General features: G+C 36.4%; 1 protein-coding gene across 2 annotated transcripts in view; it reads left to right on the top strand.

Annotated features, from left to right (window-relative positions):
* The window catches only part of Gpm6a (glycoprotein M6A), a 376,173-nt gene that overhangs the window by 344,296 nt on the left and 13,639 nt on the right, over positions 1-18,238 (top strand). For both annotated transcript variants that reach the window (XM_045141993.1, XM_004657118.3), the window contains exons 3-4: positions 7,614-7,770; positions 17,788-17,941. In XM_045141993.1, the coding sequence (XP_044997928.1) occupies positions 7,614-7,770; positions 17,788-17,941 (311 nt within the window). The remainder of the gene's footprint in view (positions 1-7,613; positions 7,771-17,787; positions 17,942-18,238) is intronic.

Genomic DNA, 18,238 nt, shown 5'->3' with positions numbered 1-18,238 from the left:
GTGATGATTTGTTACCTATTCAGTGGATAATCTATTGGCTCTGCCTATGGCATATATGCTGAACCATCCCTGAATCCCTGGGATGAAGCATACTTAATCAAGATGGACAATGTTTTTGAAATACTATTGAATTCAGTTTGCAAGGATTTTGTTCACAGTCTTCACATCTAAATTCATCATGGATATGGGCCTATATTTTTCTATCCTTGTATCTATGCCTGGTTTTGGTATTATGGTGATGCTAGCTTCATAAAAGGCATGGGGGTGTATTCACTGTTCTCTGATTATGCAAAACAGTTTGAGAAAAAATGGTTTCAATTCTCGATGAAGGTTTGGTAGAATTCAGCTGAGTAGCTCTGGTCCTAGACTTTTCTTCTGGGGGAGGTTTTTGATTACCTTTTCAATCTCCATAGATGTGATAAGTTCATTTAGGAGATTAATCTGCTCTGATTTTTGTGTTGGTAGGTGATATGTGGCTAGGAATTCATTAATTTCTACCAGATTAGACAATTTTGTGGAGCAGAGTTTCTGGACATATGTCCTATGATTCATCCAATTTTATTGATGTCTGTTGTAACCTTTCCTTTTTAGTTTCTGATTTAGTTAATTTGAAACTTCTCTTTTTATTGCCTGATCTAATTGGCCAGGAGTTTATCAACCTTGTTTATATTTTCAAAGAATCAGTTCTTCATTTCATTGATTTTTTAAATTGTTTTCTTAGTTTCCAATTCATTAGTTTATGTTCTAATCTTGACTGTTTCTTTCTGTTTGGAACTTTTAGGTTTGAAGTCTTTGTGTTTTCCTATGCCTTTAGGTAGACAGGTTATTAACTTGGGATCTATCTGTCTTATGGTTATCCTCCTACCTCTGCCTCCTGAGTGCTGGGATTAAAGGTATGCACCATCACACCTGACAGAAAAGGTATTTTTTGATACACCCTGTTGACTTGTGTTTTTGATGGGTGTGTTTAGACCATTACTATTTAAGGTTGTAAGTGTGACACTATATTTAATCTTGGTCATGATGGGGTCTTTTATGGGGCTTGGTGCTTTGTTGTGAATTGTACATTTTTGAGCCTGCTCTAGTTTTCATTGTTGTGATCTTCTTATAGCCTCTTGAGATTGGTTGTTTGACTCTTTTATGTGGAGTACTTCATATTCTCTGTGGGTTTGGCTTTGTGTTCCTACAATCAGAGTTGACTTTTTCATGGAAAGTTTTCCTTTCACCATATATTATGAGGGATTCTTTTGCTGGGTAGAGTACCTTGTGTTGGAAGCCATAGGTTTTGACTTTGATGTGTTCCATTCCAAGCCCTTCTGGCTTTCAGGGTTTCTATTGAGAAATCTGAGGTAGTTATGATGGGGTTGACATTGTATGTAGTGAGTTGTTTCTCTCTTGCTGCTTTTTGTACTCTCTCTTTGTTTTCATTAATTATGATCTGCCTTAGAGTGTTTCTTCTTTAGTCCTGTCTGTTTGTTGTTCTATGAGTTCTTGTACCTGCATGAGACTGTCTATTGAGAGACTAGGGACATTTTCTTCAATAATATTTTATTGAATATGTTCTCTATACTTCTGGCCTGGATTTCCTCTCCTTCTGGTATACCCATGGTCCATATGCTTGGTTGTCTTATGGTATCCCACAGTTCCCTCATATTCTTTTTGCATGATTTTTATAACTTAGCAATGTTTTTGGCCTCCTGATTAATTTATTCTGTCCTGTCTTCCAGCTCAGAGGATCAATCTCCCACATGAATCACTCTGTTAGTGAGGGTTTCTAGAGAGGTTTTCAAAAACTCTATTTGATTTTGTTTTCTATAGTTTTATTTTACATTCTGTCCATCTCTTTTTTGAGGTACAATTTTAGTTCAAGGTCTGATTTACTTGATGCTTCCTGAATTTTATTCATGCATTTGATCAAGTTTTCATTAAGCTTAATCAACTGGTTATTGAGAGCTTCTATTTGCTGACTCACATTCAATTAATTTATATCTCCTTTGAGGTTTCTAAGGTTTTCTTCAATTAAGTTAATCCTAGGGTCAAAAATTGAGTGTTCTAAGAGATGATTCTGTTCAATTTCATTTATGCAATTGTTGGATTTTTTGATGGCTTGCTTGTAGTTCAGCAATTCTTTTGATCAGGGTCACATTGCTTGTTGTGTTTTCATTTTGGGATTCAATTTCTATTCATTTGTCTATGATTTCACTGGAGGCTCCCATTGTGGGATTGTGAAACTAGGCATCTTTGGTGGCGATCTCTCAGTTTTCTGCTTTCCTTTATATTTTATTTTATTTTATTTTATTTTATTTTATTTTATTTTATTTTATTTTATTTTATTTTATTTTATTTTATTTTTGTGGTCTACCTGTCTTGGGGAAACCTTTTATTCTATTGAGGAGAAAGGGAGTATTTGTCATTGTAGCATCTTAAGTGAGTGTCCTATTTTTATATTTTTAATTATTAAATTTATTGAGAGAAGTGCAAGGCCAAGGATAGGCAGCCACATGGCCAGAGATCCCATGTGGAGGGCCTGAAGAATAAAGCCACAGAAAAATAAAGTTCAAAGAGCTCCTGCCATATGGGGATCTTGAGGGCATATAAAACCTTTGTGGATAGTAAGGGCTAGGGGACCCTCCCATCAGCTTAACCAGGCTGGGCCAGGAGCTTAGTCCCAGCTGAGGGAGAAACTCAACCATAGCTGGAAGTTCCCAAATGATCAGAGTGTTCTGTTTTAAATGTGAACTGGATTGTTGTACAATGAGGTTATAACTGCAGATGCATAGACTGTAGTGATTGCAAATACATCAAAGGTACCTGGGGAACTGGGAGATGCAGAACTGGGAGCTCTTCCCTACTCACTCCACTAGCATGTATTCTTTAGCACATGCAGATCAGGGGTTAGGGAACCCAGAGCCAGGAAAGTACAGAGCAAAGGGCAAGAGCTGAGCTACTAAAGTGGCCAATGCACCCTCTGGCTTAGGGGAATAGGAATTTGGGTACCCAGAGGCCAGTCAATCATGAAGGCAGAGCAAAAGGCCTGGTTCCCCAGCCCATACACAGGGACCAGGCAGTCCCCAGGCAGCAACAGGAGTACCAGGACCAGGACACTGGAAAGTGGGAACAAACCATGAGCTATGGTCATGCACTTAGCATGTGCAAGCTCCAGAGCAAGGGATGGAGAGTGGGGGACCCAGAGGCCATTAAATCAGCGAGGCAGAACAAGGGGCCTGCTTCCACAGCAAGCTTGTGTGTTCCAGCAGCCCCAAGCCAGCAGCAGGGTAACCAGGATCAGGGAACTGGGAGGAGAGGGGATTTTGTTGGCTTACTGTGCATGCACCCTCTGTAGCCTATTATTTTTGTTTTTATTCATTTTAACTTTCTTCCTAATAGTTTCATGCATGTGTAAAAGGAATTTTGATTGTATGTGCTTGTAGTTTCCTCTCTTATCCTCCTTACAATCTTGTTAATCCCCTTTTCACTTCATGCCTCTAAGTTTGTGAGCCACTGAGTTTAATGGGGCTTTCTTTACATGAGCATGGGTGGACAGGTTATTAATTGTAGTGTCACAACTTCCCAGCTGCTCTTCCACTGAAGAACATGACTTGCCCTCCCCTAGGAGCCATTAACTGTGGGTCTCTGGATCCTCAGATCCAGCCATAGTTCCCTGAAGGCATCCAGGCAACTGTGTTGAGTACAAAGATAAAAGAATCACTTTCAGGAGACAGTCTCTGTGAACCACTTGGTTTAATCAATAGGGAAATAGGTATATAAGCAGTTGAAGATGGCAAGAGGGTCCTAAGGGGATTGGATGTACAATGTTGCTTGCTGATACCTGATTAGCACAAGGGGCATATTTTCTAACATGTAAGCAATAGCAGGGAGAAGGTATAGGGTACAGAGGGATGGGCTCTGTAAAGGTTGCTGGCTGATACCATATAAGGAGTTTCCTACGCAACTGGACAAAGGTCACAGGTGTTCTGGATTTGGAGAAGGAGTGTCCTCCTGTATCCCAGGGGTCCTTAGCCTTGCCTGGCCACACCCGCCAGTCTACTGAAGGATTCAGCCTGTGCCTGATAGTGCCCAGCAACTCCCCATTTGTTTTTATAATGGGCAGTGTAATCTTGAGTGAGTGTTTTATAATTTACCATAGGTCCAGATAGAGCCTAGGTAGTATAGGAGGACCCAATTAGTAACAACCTTAGCAATATTACTTATTTGTTATCTGAGAAATTTGATGAGACAGGAATCTACAAATAATAGGGTTCCTATAGCAAGGAGAGGGCTAAGGAGTGGGAGAATCCAAGTAACTAAAGGGTTAGAGAACCAGATGGTGGGGTCTTCAGGCTTGTAGTTCCTTGCTGAGTTTTTTGAGAGTTTTAACGTATTCAACAACATTTCATTAACACACACACAACACACACATACACACACACACACACACACATGTACACACACACAAATTCTTGTCACAAGACTACATATATCCTCCCAAGTTCATCAGTAATGAGGTCTAAGACTAGACGGTTTTGAAGTACCACACCCATGACAGAGTTCAGTTGTCTCTGGAGAAAGCTGTTGGTCACACTGGAGACCAGAAACAGCAACACACCGAGGCACACTAGCAGAGGGATGAAAATCTCTCTCCCTTGGTTGGTGCAGACAGTTTGTGGGCTGCTTTTTTTTTTCATAGAGAAACACCTGTGAAACAATCAAGACTGAGGAACAAAAAGTGGGAGAGGAAATATTTATGCATAGGGCTGCACCAAACAAGAGTGAGTGTCTTGACACTAGTGGTCCTTGTTATGGAAATATTGAGCAGGCATTCTGTTTTGGTCAGCTTGGAGCTGGATAGGCAGAGAGGCATAACTTGACTGGAATCAAAGAGGGAAAGTCTGTTCTTTGCAGAGCCAGGGACATGGCACATATGTGGAAAAACAGACCTTTGAACTGGGCAAGAGATAAAAACTTTCCTGTCCTTTTTACCTTCAGGGGTCCAGTTACCCTAACTCTACCCCCCTTTATTTCTCCCTCTCATGAGAAGACACTCTAACTGCTGTTAAGGGACAAAGGATGAAGACATTAGATCATTTACTTTTTCCTGCTGAATGGGTCATGAAGTTGTGGCAGCTAAAGAGTCTCTCCCACAGAGGGGAACTATTTCAATGGCTTCCAGAAGTGTATTGATGGAGTGCAAGAAGATAGTCCTGGAAGAAAATATTGGGAAGAAAGAATAAAAGTAAGGAGTTAATGAGAATCAAGCACATAAAAAACTGGTCCTTCTTGTGGTCAAGGGAACCCAGCTAGATGTAGCTGTATTATCTCAGACCATTTGAACATGAGCTTGCTGAGATTTTCTTCCAGAACTGTTCATCAAATGGCACAGTAATGTTTGACGTGGCCTGAATATGTTTCCATATGGCTTGTAAAACAGATGAGATATTAGCAAAGTTATCAGAAATATATACACAACATTTAACCTTGATAATAGAGAGCCATTGGGTGTCATTAAAAGCTGTACAAATGTATTTTTGGTCTCAGAACTTACTTATATGATATTAGATTTGAAAATAATCCTTTTGACAATTAGCCATCAAATAGCTCCTTTTCAATAAGTTGAGTATCATGGTCTTCTTCCTCACCCATGATGGAATGTTGATGGGCTCAATAGGAACAACAGCTGCTGTGAGTTTAAAAGTGTAACAATCATGAGTGTCCAGGAGATATCATCTCACAGTATTCCTTCTATTCCTTATCGCCTTCTGCCCGCTCTTCCAGTGATGATTGTCCTTGAGCCTTGGAAGGGCTGATATAGAAATCCATTTTAGGGCTGAACAAACAAAAGTCCATTATTCTCAGTATCTTGAACATATAAGTGTCTCTGTGATCACTGCAAAAAAAGAAGCTTAACTGCAAACTAAGCTATGAGCACAAACATAAATAAAATCCTACCACATGCTAAAATGTTGATGGGCTAGAAAGACTTTATGCTAACTGTAACAAGCTAGACACCATAGAAAAGTGATTCCACTTACAGGAGATAACTAACATAGTCAAATTTACAGAAGCAAAAAGTAGAATGGTGGTTGTAGGAGAGGAGAGTGTGGGGGAAGGACTGAAGAGGAGTTATTGATCAATGACATAGAGTATCAATCATGTAAGCTAAAAAGTTCTATAAATTAACATGTATTGTTTTTATAGCTAACAACATGGCACCATAAACATAAAATCTACTGAGAGGGCTGGTACATTGCTCATTGGTTAAGGGCAATTCATGTATAAGCATAAGGACCCAAGTAAGCCTGAGAAATAGCTGTGCTTGGTCATGCAACTGTAACTACAGTCCCATAGGGGAGCATTGAACTTCCAATTGCTGAAGCTTGGAAAAAAAAAAAAAGTGAACCTTTAGGGTTAGGAAGAGACTCTATCACAAATACCCTACATTCTGCTCCAGCCATCACATGTGAGCACATTCCACCATAGACAAGTGCATGGGGCATCACAAGGACACATGTTTATTCACATACCACACACACACATAAACACACACAATAAAACCAAAACACAAATAAAATATAAATTGAGGATAATAAATACCATTTCCTTTTTATCAGATAAAAATAATAAAATAAGCCAGGCATGGTGGTGTAGGCCTTTATTCCTAGCACTCGGGAGGCAGAGGTAGGAGGATCACTGTGAGTTCAAGTCCACCCTGAGACTCCATAGTGAATTCCAGGTCAGCCAGGGCTACAGTGATTATATATTGATATTTTTACAACTCTGACTACATTGAATGTAAAATATTCCCTGGTATGATAGTGTATAAAAATAAAATCTAGTAAAGTATTGTTTAACTACAGAGTAAAACTATGTTTAAAAACCATTCTATATTAAAAGATATTATTTGTGATACAAGTATGAAAAGGATAGTTTCAAAAATGCAAATAAAACTTGTTTCATAAATATGCTAATTTCTCTTTCTAAACCTAGTATTAATCTCCTCTTTGCACAGTTATAGAATAATAATATATCTACCTATTATTTACTTATTTATATAACATATTTATCTTCCTGTATCATGTGTCAGTTATGTGTGTAAATATGCTTTATGTTCTACATATTGTTTTAGTCCAGTGGATTTTCTTTTCCTTGGTCAAACACTTGGGGAAAGATGAAGATTATCTTTCTTCCTATATGACCATGGTATGCTATGGTATATATAATATGTGTGTTTATATGTATATAATACATAACTGTTTATATTTGTTATTTTGTCCTAGAGATAGATATTTATCAAATAAATCTAAGCAAACTCCTGATTATCCAAGACTACAATGATGTTCTGAGAGGAGGGGAGGGTGTAAAGTAAGAAGAAACCCATGTGCAAGAAACCTCAAATATCCTGCTGACAAATATTAAAAGCATCAAAACAAAATGTATACATAAACATTATAAATACAAAATGTATATGTTTTATAATTATGAATATTAATTGTATTAGGTAATAAATATGGATATTAACTTTCATTTCAAAAGGATCATGAAAATGTGAGAATAAATTTCTGTAAACCAACAATAAAAAGTCACTGAAATAAATCACATGATCTTATTTTTCCCAGGATTGACATCTTCAAGTATGTGATCTATGGCATTGCTGCTGCTTTCTTTGTATATGGCATCTTACTGATGGTGGAAGGCTTCTTCACAACTGGGGCCATCAAAGATCTGTATGGAGATTTCAAAATCACCACCTGTGGCAGATGTGTGAGCGCTTGGGTATGTCATTTCTCTATACCTAATCTTTAATTGACTCAAAAATCTTTAATTGCCAAAATGTAAAGAGTTCTTTAATGCAGTAACATTCCCTTTTGTGATGGCTATCTTAAACCTGAATAATATGACTTACAAATTAGAAATATCTCATGAAAACTCAGTTTTAAATTCTCAAATCATATGTAAGATGACTAGTTTTGTTTCAAAAGGCAGTAAAACTATATACTTATATAAGAATATTTATTTCAAAGAGATTACCCCCCAAATGACTGACTGCTGCTTTCACAATACTTAACCCACAACCCCATGTTAAATATCAGCAACCCCAATGAGGAGGGTCCTCAGCAGGATAGAGGCAGGAAGGACATGAATTATGGTACCCAAACATGATGTTTTTATTTTAAGTATACTTTTAATAAAAATTAAAAAATAAAAATAAATTTAAAAAAAGAACTTTGGGAGCCAGAGAGATGGCTTATGAGTTAAAGGCACTTACCTGTGAAGCCTAAGGACACATGTTTGACTCTCCAGATCCCACATTAGTCAGATGCACAAAGGTGAATCAGGCACAAAGTTACACATGCCCATCAAATGGCACAAACATCTGGAGTTTGATTGCAGTGGCTGAGGCTCTGGCATGCCAACTCTCTCTCTCTGTCTCTTTCTCTCTCAAATAATTTTTTAAAAAGTAGCTTTGGGTCCCTATATGCAATGATAGAAAAAACATCTACTCCTCTAGGCAGCACTCATCCTTGACTGATCTTTCTTTTTTTTTTTTTTAATCTATGATACACAACATGTCTTCAATTATAGCACACAATGCTTTTTAAAGCAGGTTATCTCTAAAAGGGAATGATATAAATAACATCCATCTCACAAAATACCTGTTAGCTCAAAAGTTTTTATTTTGAAGAACTTCACAAGTTCTGTTGCTTCTTGATCTGGTGATACTATAATAAAACCACTTTCCTGAGCTGGGGTTACATGTGATGGCTCTGTAATGACTTCTTAGAACACTCATATGTTTCTGGTTTTGGTAAATTCTTATTGTAGTACTTAAGGAGTTAATATAGATAATGTGAGCAAAAGTAGAATTTCAGTTATGTGACTGAAGGGCTTTAAATTGGGGCATATCACCAAAATCCTTTGGATCAATAATACCAAATTGCAGATCTAAAGGAAATAAGATGCTTGAAGATCTTATATTAATAAAAAAAAAAGTGTGAATATTCAGTTCTCTGTGTTACCTAAGGCATTTCTTTACTAAAAAGTTAAATTCTGACTTGGTTTTATGTATATTTTGCCAATACAAGGCAATAAATTCAATGTATACTGTTTTTCCACATTGTTCAGATAGTGTTACTGTAGTGCCTCATGTGAGCCTTAGGACTTCCCTTAACTTCTCTGTATCACAGAATGTACAGATAAGGAAAAGGACTTCATAAGCACATCTCTCCTCTCAGAGAATGCCCTTCTGCCAGGACAATTGCTATCAGTTGTGCTGGTACCTTCAGAACTGTAAAATTACTTCATAGCAAAAATAGCCATGGAAGTAAATGCACGACTCTGTAAAGATAAGTATCTGCCTGCCACTCAAGCATCATAAAAGAAATATCAAATACTTATTTTAAGGCAAAATATGAGTCACATTATTGTTCCATAATATAGCAATTGTGTCACCAGTCCCACCCAACATAGCTGAAGGTGGGCTCCCTCATGGGCTGTGCAACAAGTAGCTAGCCCACAAGGATGTGCCTGCCCACTCTTGTATGCCCTCTTTGACACCTTGAAATAAGTAGAGCTGAGCAATAGCAAAAGCTACTATTGCTGGTGCATTGTACAGGCAGCAGTACAGAGAGTGAGGCTTCTAAGTCACCCTGCCTATCCTAGTACTGCCTGCATTGACAGGACCAGCTCCAGGTCCCCAGCAGTAAATACTGTAATTAGCTCTATAGAACCCTGTTGAGCTGCACACTTTATGGAGTCAGAAAGCAAAAGAAAGACCCATCTTTGACCTTTCCTGGTATTTATTTTCCTTTACTATGTCCACTCAGCTGCTGCATTTTTTTTTTTTTAGCTTGTAGGCAGATTGCATCTTACCATCTTCCTTATGTTCAATGTGTTAACCTGCTCTGCTTGTATTCTTCAGATTTGAACCTCTATGTTTTCCTAGTTGTATTAATGACTTCCTAGTTGCAATAGTAAATAATATACTAAAGACTATAATATTTTGCAAATATTAACATGAAAAACTTCTTGAGTTGATATTAATGGAAATTTGTTGTTTAATCTCCATTTCTCTATGCTGAATAATAAGTAAAATGCTTACTGACTGAAACAACTTCAATGCAAATGCAATTAATTTTAAAACATTATCATGGAACAGCAGACATTACTCAATATTCTCTTCACTTAAAGGCTCTTGAAAGCATAACTCAGGCAGCATTGTGTCTTGCCTCAAGGAATATCAAGGCCAATTAAATTCATTTCAAACTTTTAGAGCCATCATTCAAAATTTAGAATGTGAGGCACATAAAACACAAACTACAATATTACCCTTGGAGAATGAAAATCATTTTTAAATTTTTATTTATGTATTTATTTATTTATTTATTTGAGAGAAAGGGAGGAAGAGAGAGAGAATGCACAGTCTAGGGCCTCTAGCCACTGTACATGAACTCCAGATTCCAGACTTATGTAGGTACTGTGGAGCCTGGGTCCTTAGGCTTTGCAGGCATGCTCCTTAACCACTGAACAATCCCTCCAATCCTCATTTTCTTTTTTTTAAAATCATTATTTGATAAATTACTATATTTTTCAGTAACATAATTTATGTCAGCTATTAAGTGGCATTATGTTGAATAAGTCAAACATGCTACTGAGTATATTTAAGCATGAACTTATTAAGTTTAATGAATATAGAACAATGTATTGCACATAACTGTTTTCCCTATTAAATTTTAAGCTAAAAAAATTAAGCTAGAAACATCTATTTCAAGGTGGGAGGCACTAAAGTACCATGCTTGAAATCTTGAGATATTTGGTATACCATGCCATATTGATATTGTGACATCATTATAAATTTTCGAATTTTTATGTGCTCTTATATATAGATGATTATTTTAAACACATACAAAATAAGAGTTTTAAAATTTAACTTGTCTATTTTCTGTAAATGTACTTTCTGTAAGAGTTAAATAAAACAATCTAAATTTCAAGTGTTAGTGTATGTTAGTTTGAAGGCAGCAGTAATGAAGTTCTGCCACCTGGCCAGCTTCAGTGACACAAGTTTATCTCTAGATCTCTCAGCTCAACATTTGTGATTCTTCTGCTGAGCCTTCTCTCATATGCTTGCTAACCATATCTATGCCTTCTCTTTGGAAGTGTCTGTTCATAGTTTTCACTCCTCCATTATTTATTTATTTATTTATTTATTTATTTATTTATTTATTTATTTATTTATTTATTTATTTGAGAGAGACAGACACAGAGAGAAAGACAGATAGAGGGAGAGAGAGAGAGAGAATGGGCGCACCAGGGCTTCCAGCCTCTGCAAATGACGTACAGACGCGTGCACCCCCTTGTGCATCTGGCTAACATGGGACCTGGGGAACTGAACCTTGAACTGGGGTCCTTAGGCTTCACAGGCAAGCGCTTTAACCGCTAAGCCATCTCTCCAGCCCCACTCCTCCATTTTTGATTGGAGTTTTAGGGCTGTGTGTGGAGAGGCTATTGTTGATTTTTATATGTACTCCAGATATCTACCACTTCCAGGTGTATACTGTGCAGACTTCTACACACATTCTATAGGGTCAGATTTATTTACTTAGTTAGTTAGTTAGTTAGTTAGTTAGTTAGTTAGTTTTTCAAGTTAGGGTCTCATGCTAGCCCAGGTTGTTCTGGAATTCATATGTAGTCTCCAGCTGTCCTCAAACTCACAGAAACCCCCCTACTGCCTCCCAAGTGATGGGATTAAAGGTATGTGCCACCACACCCGGCTAGGTCAGATTTTTTGTTTGATGAAATCCTATTTGTGTGTTTCTACTTTGTGGCCTTTATTATTTCAAATTATTGTCCAAACAATTTTCACACAGTCTAATGATATGAATCATTTTCTTCTGCTAGTTATACTGAATTGAATCTTGTATTTAACTCTTTAATTAATTTAGAGTTGACGTTTATATGAGAGATAAAGATCTAGCTTCATTCCTGTGTATGTAGTTCATTACATAGTTTTATCAAATTGTGTTTTATCCATATACTTTCATTAGTGCCCTTCCATGTCTTTATTCCTTGATATATCATTTCTTTTTAATACCAACTAACGTTCCATGTATTATGTAGATAAGACACAATTTATTTATCATTCATCTACTGAAGAACATCTTGAAAGATTTAAAATTTGACAATTGTGAATAAGGTGACTATAAATATGATGATTATTATTTAAACATTTTCCTAATTAAATCTACTTATAAATCAATGTGGATTATAATGATAAAGATGATGATAATGACTGCATATATTTGGGTAATTTACATAAGGACAATAATGTCTTCTACCTTAAATTTTAACACCACAATTGGGACAACATTCTGTGGTATTTTCAATACTTTCCTACTTTGCATCTGAACAGTTTGTTCTGGTATTCATTTATGTCCCTTTGCCTGGATGTTTTCACAGTATAATGCTATGGTTCTCAACCAGGGGCTAATTTTCTCCTCAGGCAATATTGAAAATTTTTGGTTGAACAACTAGCATCTAGTGAGTGTGTAAAGTGAGGAATGTTGTTAAACATTCTGTAATTGGCTCTATATATGTAACTTCTACAAAACCCATCTTTCCTTCCTGGCTGTACAAGATGCTAAAGTCCAGGATTTGTTCAAAATAATAAACTTCTAACAGAACTGAAATAATTCCCTTTATGTCTGTGCCTACCTTTCAAATACAAAATAATTAGTGTTAAACAATTTCCTTCCTGAGACTTCACTGTGACCTACCTGGTTTTACTGCTAAGTGCCTTCATGTAGATCGTGTTCCTTGGCTTATGTCTCAGATATTGGAAAGAAGTTTTTATTTTCCAGATCACCAGTGACAAAAGTGACTGTGGTGGTTTGAATAGATGGTTCCCAATATGTTCAGTTTTTTATTGTTTGTAGTTTATATCTGCAGCCACCTGGCTGGAGGCAGTGTCACTGGGTGTATCTTAAGGTGTGGTGGTGGGTTTCAGATTTCAATCTAAAGATATGCAAACTATGCCTAGCTGGAGTTCCTGAAGTGTGCTCTATGGCTTTTGGCTTTTTGGCTTGTGCTTTTCTCTCTCTCTACTTGGGCCTGTGAAGGCAGGCCAGCTTCTTCTGCTGTTTATGGAACTTCCCCTAGATCTGTAGGCTTCCTTCATAACTGTGTTTGGTCTGGAATTTCATCTCAGTGAACCTGAAGCTGTCTGCTACAGTGACAAGGAGAAGTTACATGATATTCTCAACTTACAACATGGTATCTAGGTACCCTGAATTCTAGTCCAGTAATACTTTGATAATTTCATATGGTTATATTTTTCCTGTGTTCCTCAACCACACACTATGAACTTTAGTTTCAACAGTCATCTCAAAACCGAGGTTAATAAAGATATACATGCTGTATTAGTTACTTCTTATTGCTGTGAAAAAATACCTTACTTTTTTTTGTTGTTGCTGTTTACATTTGGGCTGGGAAGCTTCATTGTGGGGAATGTGTGGCGCTGGAGTCAGAAGCTATTGACACTTTGGCAGACAGAAAGCAGAGGATGAATAGCAAGTGGGGTCAGGTAACAAAACCTCAAGGCCCGCCCTGAGTAACCCACTTTCTCTAGCAAGGATTCATCTCTCAAAAGTTCCACAACCTTCTTAAACAGTGCCACCAGCTAGGGACCAAGATTTCAAACACATGCCTCTATAAGGGATATTTTGCATTCATGCCATAATACACACCCAATAGAAGATTTAAAAATCCTAAAATTATTTTACATTCTCAAGGGTTTTGGTCAATTCATTAATATTCAGATGACAAAATTATCTATCATACAATTAACAATACAAAGCTGGAATAAATTCTTAACTGTAAAATATTTAACACTTTACATATAATATTTTCAAGTCAAGAGGATATATGACCAATTTAATAGTTTCCCAGTATTAGTGAATATCCATTTCTTTCTTTTCTTTTTTTTTTTAAATTTTTTTTTTTTGAGGTAGGGTCTCACTCTAGCCCAGGCTGACCTAGAATTCACTATGGAGTCTCAGGGTAGCCTTGAACTCATGGCAATCCTCCTACCTCTGCTGCCCAAGTGCTGAGATTAACGGTGTGTGCCACCACGCCTGGCCCATTTCTTAATTAAAGGATAAAATAGAAAAATGTTACTATATGTTAACTTTTAAAAATTTAGATACTTTTATGAATGTGAAACACTACTCTTAGAAAAATAGCGATTTGTACTCAATACTAAAAAATATTTTTTGTATTAGAGCATAAATCATACATAAATGGTAATGAAAATACATTTGAATAACAAGTTGTTGTGTAATATCGCACCTTATTAATTTATAAGAACATTACCCCTTATGCAAGAAAGTGACTCAGTACTGTTATTACAGAGGTCATTATTTTCCTTGCCTTACAAGCAACATCTGCAACACAGTTCAGGACTCCAATCCCTTTTGAATCTGTACCTACTGAAGCCTATTTCCCATTCTATAGTGAACAGCACCTCACACGAAGCAATGAAAAATCCCCAGAGCAGAAATAAAGAAAAAAAAAAATTAGAGAGACTAAGACCCACAGCATGGAAATGACTCTCCCTTGGACTCATTCCTGTGAAGCTGTGTGTTGGAGGATGCTTTGTCCTGTTTATTTTTCTTTAGTCAAAACATTATTCAGGAGAATGTAAGTTACAAGTAATGAAAATAATATAACAGTAGGAATCTTTTCCCCTGGAAATTTTATTTCCAGGGCTTCACATTTTGGATTGTTTACACTAAGTTTTTGAGCATTTCCTCTTAAGAGCCACTCATTTTAAATAACAGTTCCAGATGCAAGAGGTTCTCATTCTTTTAATTTCTTACAACTTGGAATGAAATCTACTTCTCAACTTCTATCTTATTCAGGCAAAGCCTATGTTGTGGTAGTAGTGATAATAACAATAATAACAGCTAGATTTTTGTCACTGCTTCTTACATACCATGTTCTGTGATATGTATATGTATTAGCTTGTTTAAACCTCTTAGGGACAAATGAGGCCAATTTAGAGTTGTTTCCATGAAGGTAGAAGTAGAAACCTGAAGGATAACCTAGACTCAGCCACATTAAAATAGAGAATATCTGCTGTCTATAATCAATATGCCATATGAATCCTTGTGTTGTGAAATAAATGTGGCACTTAATAGAGAGACATAGTAAGTGTGATGTTATTAAATTATCTCTTACTTTAGAGTCAACTGGAAAAATAGGGTGAAGTGAATAGAGTGTTGCATTCAGAGGATTAATGTTAAAGGTGAATGGGTAGCATCATTTGAAATATCCTTATCCATACTCTTGAGCTCAGCAAACCTTTCTCACTTTTACTGTGAATAAAATGATGATATTGGGTAGAGAAAGCTTTGAAAAGGGAAGAACTCTGACATAGTCCCAGATCACAGTATCCAGTGAGCTTTGTCTATTAGTGTACTTTACTGCTTACATTCTATAAAGTAGGAAGAAGAAATGCCATATAATACATATCATCTTTTCTCTGATTGATACAAACAAAATGTTTACCACACATAATCAAGTGAATTTTAAAACCTAGCATTATCTACACTTCTGCACATAATATTTTTATTTGTCTAATAGTAAAAGAAGGAGTAAATTATAGTTTATAAATAAAACCCTACCAGAAGTCTATGCACATTAACCCTATTGTTGAAGATGAATAAGTGCTTTTAAAAGTGTTTCAAATTTTAATAATCCTATTAATATAATTAGCATTTGAAGAATGTTATTGCCCAATCATTTACCATTATAGTTTCATGCTCAAATTTTATATATATTATATATATAATATATATATACATATATTATATATATATATTATATATATATATATATAGAGAGAGAGAGAGGGGGGAGGGAGAGAGACAAGGCTTAGTTTCATCTCAGATATATAAGATTTAAGTAGGTCTGAAAAATCATAGCTTAAACACATTTATGAGACAAATATTGGCTCATCAAACTCCCTCCATTAGGAATATGTTACCTCACTGCCAGTTTACATTTACTACAGTCTGTGGATATTTGCGTTTTGAAGTAGAGGGCAACTGGAAATTGGATTTGAGATGAGAGAAAACTATTGCTTCTAATCAATTTTCTATTAATTGCTTTTGAAAATCAGAACTAAAATCTATGGAGACTTACAATTCTATACACACAGGTTACATACTTTAGAGATTTTGCTATATCCTAAAATCCACCAACAACTCAATGACAAAAATACGTCTTTTGTCTAGCATCAATATCATACTCAGGCTGAACAATTTAAGCTGTACCCACATCTTTATTCGGTGTTGTTGAGGATATATCACCTATTTTACTTTTTCTAATATTTTGCTTTATTTACAAGTAGAGGGGGATAGAGAGAGAGAGAATTGGTACACCAGGACCTCTAAACACTGCAAACAAACTCCAGATGCATGTGCTACTTCGTGCATCTGGCTTTATATGGGTACTAGGGAGTCAAACCAGAGTTGTTAGGCTTTGCAGGCAAGCGCATTAATGGCTGAGCCATCTCTCTAGCCCCCTGTAAATATTTACAATATTTCTGAAATAAATTGTAAGGCTTCATTTATAAAGGAAACAAATAATATTGTGTTTTCAACTGAAATATAATTAACAGGTGTGAAATAAGACAAACTTAAAGTCCATACCAATATCAAAAAGCAAGGTGGGCATGGTGGGTCATGCCTTTAATCCCAGCACTTGGGAGACAGAGGTAGGAGGATTGCCGTGAGTTCAAGGCCACCCTGAGACTACATAGTTACTTCCAGGTCAGCCTGGACCAGAATGAGATCCTACCTAAATATATATGGTCAAAAACCATGAGAATGAATATACCTTGTTACTAGTTTATGCTGATTGTAAGGTTCAGGAGTGACCAAACCCCTCTGAGGCAAAGATGAAAGCTTTTATTCGGGAAAAACATGAACTGCCATGGCTGGCTCACAAGAGGAGCATAGCCAACCTGAGTTTCCAGATAGTTTGCTTTATAGGGCTCTTCAGTTGGGGGAAGGTGAGGAAGGGAGAAGAACAAATAGTTAGGGTGTGAGACCAGAACAGTGAGCAGACTTATGAAATAAGGGGACAGGAAGCCATGACCTGGGGGCATTGAGGCAAGGAAGGGATAATGGCTGGGTGGTTTCTTGACGAATGTGGATAATCCACTTCCTTATGTCTGTTGCCATCCTGCTATCCTTGGTGACTTCATTTTGGGAGCCTGTCCTAACCTAACACTGATATGATTTGAAATCTCCACATTCATAATATCAATTATGACATGATCAATTAGCTTATATATTTATCACACGCATTAGTTCCTAGTTATTGGTAATTCAAATTTACTAACAACATTTCAACTTATTTGGTTTTCTTTTTTTTAATAGTAAAATTCTTCTTATTACAGAAACCCCTCTAAATTCCAGCTAATATCTTCTAAACTATAAATGATGCAGAGAAGCTTATAAAACTAATATATGAATGAAATAAGTACTAAATTTAGATGGCTTATTTTTTCCTTTATACAACAACACATCTGCCAAAATGTTCTTGAGCAGGTCTAGTCATATAACACATTATGTTTGCCATCTTTTAAATTCTCATATTCTAATTCTTGTGTTAGGTACATCCTGCACATGATTCTAAAAGCCTTGTTTATTGAGATTTTCAGATTGAAAAGAGAAATTTGTTGTTTGTTTTCAATAGATTGCTTTTCTCTCTTCTTTGTCTTTGTTTCAGTTTATTATGCTGACGTACCTTTTCATGTTGGCCTGGCTGGGAGTCACGGCTTTCACCTCACTGCCAGTTTACATGTACTTCAATCTGTGGACCATCTGCCGAAATACCACTCTAGTGGAGGGAGCAAACCTCTGCCTGGACCTTCGTCAGTTTGGTAGGTGGATTCTGAGTCTCTAAGCATTTTCTATTGTTTGGTTAAGTTACTACCTCTGAATTGTTGTAAATCAGTTTTTATCTACATTTGTACTGCCTCAGAGAAAAATTATTTGACTACACACTTCAAGACAATCTTCTTTAGATTTAGGAATTCTAGAATGGATAGAAATCACTGTCAATATATATTTCAATACACTGTCAAACTATAGTTTCTGGGGTCAGCATGTCAAAACTGTTTTTCTTTTCCTATTTCTGATTTTGAAAGAGTCTCTTCCAAATGCATTCTGTTATTTCT

This window comes from Jaculus jaculus, chromosome 1 (genome assembly GCF_020740685.1).
Source record: "Jaculus jaculus isolate mJacJac1 chromosome 1, mJacJac1.mat.Y.cur, whole genome shotgun sequence".
Taxonomy (NCBI): domain Eukaryota; kingdom Metazoa; phylum Chordata; class Mammalia; order Rodentia; family Dipodidae; genus Jaculus; species Jaculus jaculus.
This window is presented reverse-complemented; position numbering and strand designations above follow the sequence as displayed.